Source organism: Acipenser ruthenus, chromosome 4, assembly GCF_902713425.1.
Source record: "Acipenser ruthenus chromosome 4, fAciRut3.2 maternal haplotype, whole genome shotgun sequence".
Classification (NCBI taxonomy): domain Eukaryota; kingdom Metazoa; phylum Chordata; class Actinopteri; order Acipenseriformes; family Acipenseridae; genus Acipenser; species Acipenser ruthenus.
Genome location: NC_081192.1, coordinates 65,188,666 through 65,196,733, shown reverse-complemented (window position 1 = coordinate 65,196,733; position 8,068 = coordinate 65,188,666). Strand labels below are relative to the sequence as shown.

The 8,068-nt window shown below is 36.4% G+C and overlaps 1 protein-coding gene across 1 annotated transcript; it reads left to right on the top strand.

Annotated features, from left to right (window-relative positions):
* The first annotated feature begins 4,788 nt into the window (after window positions 1-4,788).
* LOC117399937 (chemokine XC receptor 1-like) lies at window positions 4,789-7,690 on the top strand. Its single transcript, XM_033999396.3, has 2 exons — window positions 4,789-4,898; window positions 5,044-7,690. Exon 2 carries the CDS (start codon window positions 5,054-5,056, stop codon window positions 6,167-6,169), a length of 1,116 nt encoding a protein of 371 aa, XP_033855287.3. The 5' UTR covers window positions 4,789-4,898; window positions 5,044-5,053; the 3' UTR covers window positions 6,170-7,690.
* The last annotated feature ends 378 nt before the right edge of the window (window positions 7,691-8,068 follow it).

The following is an 8,068-nucleotide window of genomic DNA, read 5'->3' as shown; positions in this document are numbered from 1 at the left end:
GCTGTCCACAAGGATGAGGAAGCACCGGATGTGGGGCCCCAGCGCAGCAGCGCTATGGGAGACAGTTCCAATGCCGCCCTAAACATCCTCCAAAGCAAGCTCCACCCCAGCAGGGCCCCTGAAGGTTTGTGGCCTCAGAACCACCCTTTCACACAAAACCAGCTACAATATTGGCGCACCACACCGGCTACGCACTACAGTTCCGCTCGGGACCTCCTCCCTTTCAAGGGATCACGGTCACGTGGATGCCATCCTAGCCCCCGTGTGGCTACTGGTTGATCTGTTCCCCGTCACAGGAAGGAGCAGTGGGCCACACAGTGATTGTGACCGAGCATCTGTCAAGGCTGGGTCTCACCCTCAACGATGCCAGAAGCCAATTAATACCGGTGCAGATTATGGTGTACTTGGGGCTCCGGCTGGACTTACCGTGTGGGCCTACCTGTCAGACTGAAAGTTTAAGATATTTGTTTAAAACTATGCATTTTCCAAATGGGATAGAGAAACGCTGTAGTTCTGGCAGAGTTCAGAGAGAAGGGGCAGAGCGATCAGAATGGTGTTTCTGATCGCTCTGCCAAAAGGTCAACATTTACATAAATCTGGTTAGTGATTTTTATTGTGATAAAATGGCTGCGGTTATTTTTTTAAAAAAATAATAATTTAAGGCTAGAGGCGTATGGATATCTACTAGTGATTGGCTCCTTTTAGAAAAGAAGTGCCAACCCATAGTGATATGTTGAAATATGAACATTCCATTTTGACCAATCAGGATAGAGTATTTAAAAGACCCATTTTATACATTTTAATTAAATGCCCCGTCCGGAGATGTGCTGCGTTGACCACATAAATACAACCATTTGAAAAAAGTATGTGCTAGCTCATAAAACTTGTTCAGAAAGTTTTAATTCGCATGAATTAACCGAATTTCGCCTGTTTAAGTTGTCAAGCTTTTTTTATACGCATCAGATAGCACATAAAAAAAAGTTTGATGTTAACATAGCTAATGTGGGGAACAATCTTTACACTGTCAGTGCATAGAGCGGACATTTTGAAAAGAGCTTTGAAACAGACTTTAAAGTTGTAAGTGCAAAAAGTTGTCAGGTTGTTAACAATGGCCAGACTTCCACGCAGCTTAGAAAGTCATCACTCTCTCCACAGCCATTATGTGACACAGCACACACATACCATGCACATTTGACGCTCTACAGAAAGTGTGCTAGTTTGTACAACTACAAATGGTAATGGTAAATTGTCTTCTCATGCACGCTGAAAAGCCATACAATTGATCAAAAAATGTTTTGCATGGAAACATGTCTGGAAGTTGTATATTATGCTTACGAGACTTCAACAGTGAAAATCCTGTTTGTGACCTCGCGCAACCTTCTACTGTAACTGAAGGCAGTGCCAAGCAATCCTTTATTTATTAGACTGAGATCTGCTCGAAGCAGCCCTGCTAAGCTTCTTTGACCAAATAGGAAAAAAATAAGCATATACGAGGGGTTTAGACTAGAGGCCCGTATTGTGTTGTTTGTTTTATGTTACACCATTTACTCAGCATTTCAAATTATTGCCATTTGACTCATAAAAAGTGCCTTATAGTTAAGTTGTTCTGTAAGCAAGGTTCTAAAAAAATACTGAAGAGACTACAAATTAAAAAAACACCCTTTGCAATAAATAAATACATACATAAATACATAACAAAGCTGATTGTTCATTGGATTGCTTTAAGCCTATACTTTTTGGCAATAAGATGCAATGCATTGTACACTAGCCTTGCAGCATCTATTGTGGGACCTAAGTACCAAGGAAAAAACAAATGTATTCAATTAGCAGAGCTACCGACAACATGAGGCTTGAGCCTAATTCATGGAGCAAGATTTGTTTTAAAAATACGAAAACACGAAAAAGAAAAAAAAATTGTTCCATGAATTTGTTCAAAAAGACAACTACAGCCTTGCACAGTCCCTATAGAATTTGGATTCATGTATTTTGTATTATTATTATTATTATTATTATTATAAAGTCTTTATGTAGTGGGAAATGCGGGCGAGTAAGCTAGCATGTTGTAGACATTATTATTATTATTATTATTATTATTATTATTTATTTCTTAGCCGACGCCCTTATCCAGGGTGACTTACAATTGTTACAAGATATCACATTATAAATTATTTCACATTATACAGATATCACATTATTTTACATACAATTACCCATTTATACAGTTGGGTTTTTACTGGAGCAATCTAGGTAAAGTACCTTGCTCAAGGGTACAACAGCAGTGTCCCCCACTGGGGATTGAACCCACAACCCTCCGGTCAAGAGTCCAGAGCCCTAACCACTACTCCACTCTGCTGCCCTATTGTTATTAATGTTACATCAAAGCTTTGAGACATACTACCGATATTTAAAAAATGTACTGTACTAAACATTTTAACTGGATACATTTTATATCATTAACTTAAAGTGCTGGTATTTTAGCTCAGTTTGATCAGAATTGCTAAAGCTATGGTTCTGTAGGAAAACCTGTATATATTGTATGCAGGGAGGCAGGCAGGGTTTCTCACAGGCTGAGGTGGGATGTGAACCTGGGACTTCCCGCACTGAAGCATAGCGCCGATACCTCTGTACAAAGGAGATGGCTTATTACTAAGTACACACGTTTCGATATGAAAGCTGAACATTAACATCAGCAAGAAACAATTGTAGCCAACGTTTTCACTAAAGTAAAATCAGGTTTGTGTGATTGTAAAATGCCACTTTTTGATATAGTTACTACTGCTTAATCTAAGTTAAAAGTAAAAGATTTTGGTTGAAATTGAACTTGTTCATGGCCCTGCGGCAACATTACCCTATTTTTAATTCTAAAACCCAACATTATTTCATTTTTAATAACGGTCTGATACTCTGTCTTCCTTACCTTTTTTTCTTAATAATGGTCTTATATTCTCTCTTCCTTCAGATATTTTTGCGAGTAATAAATAAAAAATATATGGCTATATTTACGTATTAATATTTTGTGCAGTCGTCTCTCTGACCGCCTGCCAAGTTCACATTCACTTAACAATGTTTTTTCTTACTGTTAGCTAATGTTAGCCACGGTGCAGACCTTGGGTCATATATAGATTAGTTGTCCTGGAGTACAAGCCTCGTGAGCCCAGTTTTTACACTCGGAGCACTGAATCCAAACTTCATTAGATCTGCTATTTGAGAACGGTTCTAGGCAAACAAGGCAAAAGTATTCTTCTTCTTCTGAAGACTCAGAAGATGGGTTTTTTTCTCTGCCTACAACCTTTCTTTTTCATATTTTGAGGCATGCCTTTTGAAGGCCTTTTCTTGTTTTTCTGAGAGAATAGCTTCTTCTTTGTATTTTTTTTTTCTCAGAGGCTGATTGGTGTTTTTCTTAACAGGTGTATCTGTCTATATTGCTGTGCTATGTTTTCAGCTCCTTTGGACGTTTACATTTTTTTGAGGTCCAGCTTTGAGAAATGGTCGCAGATCTTCAGGGGTGGGTGAACATATTTTGCCAACATTTTCTGTAGGCATAGAACTACTGGGCCCAGGTATGGCATTGTCATCAGTGGTGGGCACAGGTCTGCTGCGTACAGGTGTGGCATTGTCATCAAAAACTATGTGACAACCTGCCCCAACCAGACTTTACTTAATAATTTGATTCTCCCAGTCACTTGTCTTAGCCAACTGGTTTTGTTTTTACACCAGATAGCCATTATCTGGTTCTATTTAACATGACAATCAGTTCAAACAAACCTCAATACTTCTAAGAGTTATAACATAAATAACAAGAGATCATTTTCTTACTTTGGGTATGAAAAAAAAAGAAATATGTGCTAACCTTTATGTTTGATGGCATTGACCTCAGATTCCAAGATGGTCGAATTCCGGACATCGAAACACACATTTCAGTGTTAGTGTCACATGCCATCGCAATCTAGAGCACTGTGACAACCAGCCCATGTGACAACCGACCCAGGTCTCCCCTAATACAAATGGTGCCAAATGGAAGGAAAATAAAGTTTTAATATATGTTCAAGTTAAAAAGTTACACATACTGTATTTGTGAACAATATTAATAATATTAATACAAAAAACATATTGAAAAATATATTCTTTTAATATTGGTTAATAAATATATGTTGGCTAGATTGTCCTGTTGTATACCTAATCATTCTCGAGTATTGTGGATTGTAACTGGCACAAAAGTCACATTAATGATATTACTCAAATACCACAAACACTAATTTCCATTGACTATCTCATTTCCCACTCTCGATTTTACAGACAGAAATCTGGAATACACAACATACAATAATTGATCTGTAGTGATCTTTGTTTTATCATAAAAAGGAATAGGCAAGATTGACCCAAGGAATTTACAATCTTAAAATTGTGAAACTTTTTTTCAGCAGTTTTATCCAAAGTTAAAACCGTCTGTAATATAGCCAGTTAGTTTAAACGGCTTGTCAGTTGTTATTTGTGCTAGTTGCTAATTCTGTGCAAGTCTAAAGAAACCTTAGCCAGGATTTGCAAAACAGGAATTCTTAATAGGTTTTCAGAAGGAGATTGGGGTCATACTTCACATATTCAATACATAGGCTCCCTCTTTATTTATTAATATAATGCACCCTTGAGTCAAGTAGACTAATGTTTTGGCTAAGATTGAAAAAATAAATGGCATCAAACTAAAACTTGTATCACATGTTTACAGACCATAGCTCTGAAGGAGGAAATGCTCTAAGAGTCCCTTTGTTAAAAATTTCGCATACTGAGTCAGATTGTTACAGGAACTTTGCATTTCCCCAACGTGTTGCTGACTTAAAAACAAAAAGCTTTTTCTGAAATATTATTAAAGCTGCTCTGGTCGGTAAGAGTCCATACCAAAGGTAACTACGTACATTCATTTAATCTAATAACCCTTTAACATTAAAAAGAAAACTTCACGAGTTGTTACTATGATTAACTACATTTTCTGTTTTTTATTTTTACATTTTTGTTGGTATATTAAATTAAGTTTTTTTATTGTTATAGAGTCAAAGCAATGCAGAATCAGACATATTTCACCACTGCCAGTGCTACCACAGACATGGACTACAATGAAACTGATTACTCTGATGAAGGAATTATATTGCTGTGTGAAGATAATTCACATACACTGGGAGGTGTATTTACATCAGTTTTTTTCTACTTGGTCTTTTTTCTCAGTCTAATTGGAAATGGTCTGGTTTTGTGCGCTCTTGTGAGATACGAGGACTTTAAAAAGGTAACAAACATATTTATTCTAAACTTGGCCATCTCTGACCTGGTGTTTGCCTTCTCTCTTCCATTCTGGGCATTCTACCATTCATACCATTGGATCTTTGGACGCTTTATGTGCAAACTCTTGAGTGGAATGTATTTTATTGGCTTCTACAGCTGTATGATGTTTCTAATGGTGATGACTATCCATCGTTATTTGACAGTGGTTCATAATGTATCTACTACGAGGCTAAGGAGAACATGGCATGCCTGTTTGGCAAGTGCTGTCATCTGGTTCATCAGTATAGCAGCTGCTATCCCAGAAATGATCTTAACTGATACAACAAAGGACATTGATGAGAACGATATGTGTGAAGAAACAATGTTTTCAGGGGAGAACAAAGTTACTCTGCAGATACTGGGATATTATCTGCAAATTGTGTTTTTCTTTTTGCTTCCATTTGCTGTTATTGTGTACTGCTACTACAGGATTTTAAAGACGGTGGTTACCTGTAGAATAAGGAGGAAATACAAGGCTGTAAAACTAATATTAACCACTGTTGTAGTATTCTTTCTTTGTTGGGCTCCATATAACCTAATTATATTACTTATGTCACTTAAGCTGCTTGAAGTATCTCCATTGACAGAATGTGATGTTGGAATAATGCTTAACTATTCCTTTTACATCTGTCGCAACATAGCTTACTTTCACTGCTGCCTCAATCCTTGGTTTTATGTCTTTGCTGTGGTAAAGTTCCGAAGACACTTGGCTTCTCTTACAAGATGCTCCTTTTCAAATTATAGATTTAGGGAGCCTAACTTAAATTCTGTAAACAGTGCACCTAGAAGCTCAATATTTTCTGACAAACCATTAACTCTTTCAAGGATAAACAGCAGAATAGATTCACAATCAAAATAAATACTGGGGCCAAGATAAGTTTTAATTTGTAATCATCCTGACAAAGTAATGACTGACTTAGCCCTGGCTTTTAGCAGATGTTTTCTAAAGCACCTTCTATGTTGCTTTGTCTAATGGCTTTTGATAGTGCTGATGACCACTATCAACTCTTGAAGGCTTGTCACATAACATCTCATGGAGAACATGGTGCCTATACAGTACATTTCAGATAACTTCAGATTAGCATTAAACATCTCCAGTTCTACATTATGAAGTCTAGTGATCTACTGATGAACATATAATCACTGTGGCAACAGACTGCTACAGAGACTGTCTGTAAGTGCTGTTTTATGTGCACAGTAAAACAAATACATGTGAAACCATTTTTTCTCCCTGGTTAGAACAAAAACAAAGGCTATTTACTTTCATTATATTATTTTTGTATTATATTTTGTTAATGTGGTGATAGTAAGCAGAGGGGGGCATTAACAGGAGTGATATTAAGCTGATTTGACTGTATTTTACTCTTGAGATTCTTTATATAGTAACCCGGCCATGGAGCTTTTACTTTTATTATTATTATTTGTTTATTTAGCAGACGCCTTTATCCAAGGCGACTTACAGAGACTAGGGTGTGTGAACGATGCATCAGCTGCAGAGTCACTTACAACAACGTCTCACCCGAAAGACAGAGCACAAGGAGGTTAAGTGACTTGCTCAGGGTCACACAATGAGTCAGTGGCTGAGGTGGGATTTGAACCGGGGACCTCTTGGTTACAAGGTTATGCCTGTTTCTTTAACCACTGGACCACACAGCCTTTTAAAGTCCATCATCCTTGCAACAAATTGTGCATATGACTTACTATTCCCTAAATATACAAACAAGTAGTCCATGATCTGGTAAAAATGAATTGATGTTATTTTAGAATATGTTATATTGTGATAATAACAATTTATTGTCATTTGTTTGTAACTGACCATGCGTGATTGGGTGCTGCAGTTGTCTTTCAAGACCCCATGGAAATGAGATTTCTATTGGTTCTCTTGAAACATTGAAATCAGAATGTTGCATTTACAGTACCATCTGCAACAATTTGTATGATAATATGTTGAGTGAGATATAGTCCTCAATGGACTAAAGAAATCAATTGAAAATAATTGAAATTACAATAGAACTTATCATAGCTAATTGAAAGAGGTTGAAGCAAAGTAAATACATCAATAAACCTTACCTTTAATATGTAGTTGTCTCATGTAATATTGTAGTTTAGAAGGAGGAGTTAATAATGTGAGAAACCTATTTTTTTATCCTGCAGATTGAAGTTTGTACTGCGTTGTAATATCCTAAAGTGTTGTTTATTGTGAAAGACTGAGCCAATATAACATAGAAAAAGAATGTCTCCCCGTGAACAGATATCACTGTATTGTAAAACAAGACTACTTGTTGAATTGTTTCATTTTTTTCCCATTAATTAAAACTAATATTGATGATGTGTTGGTTTTTATTCCCTTATGGTTTCATTTTTCAAGTCACTGTGTTCCTATTGTACCATTACATCCAATTCATGCTTTAGCAGTTTCTATCTTCAATGGGACATGTTTTCATTTTGTGATACAATATATTGTACATTATAGGTAAAAGCAAAAACATAAGTGCAATCATTAAAGTTACAGAATTGTATTTAACTGCATACGTTGTAAAAAGAAGGTAAAGTTAGTATTATCATCAGAAAGTATAGGATTGTGAGTTTTGTATCTTAGTTGAAGATTGATAAAAAAAAAAAAAAAAAAAAAAAAAAAGATGGCCACATCGAGTGAAGCAATTAGTGATGCACAAGGGTCTTGAATTTTGCCTATAAGTGCATTCAATTCATGTGCAGATTATATCTGAATGATGTTTGTCTACGTCTATTAAATGTT

Excerpts from the sequence above, each read along its gene's own strand:
- LOC117399937 (XM_033999396.3), top strand. The coding sequence starts at position 5,054 with ATGCAGAATCAGACATATTTCACCACTGCCAGTGCTACCACAGACATG.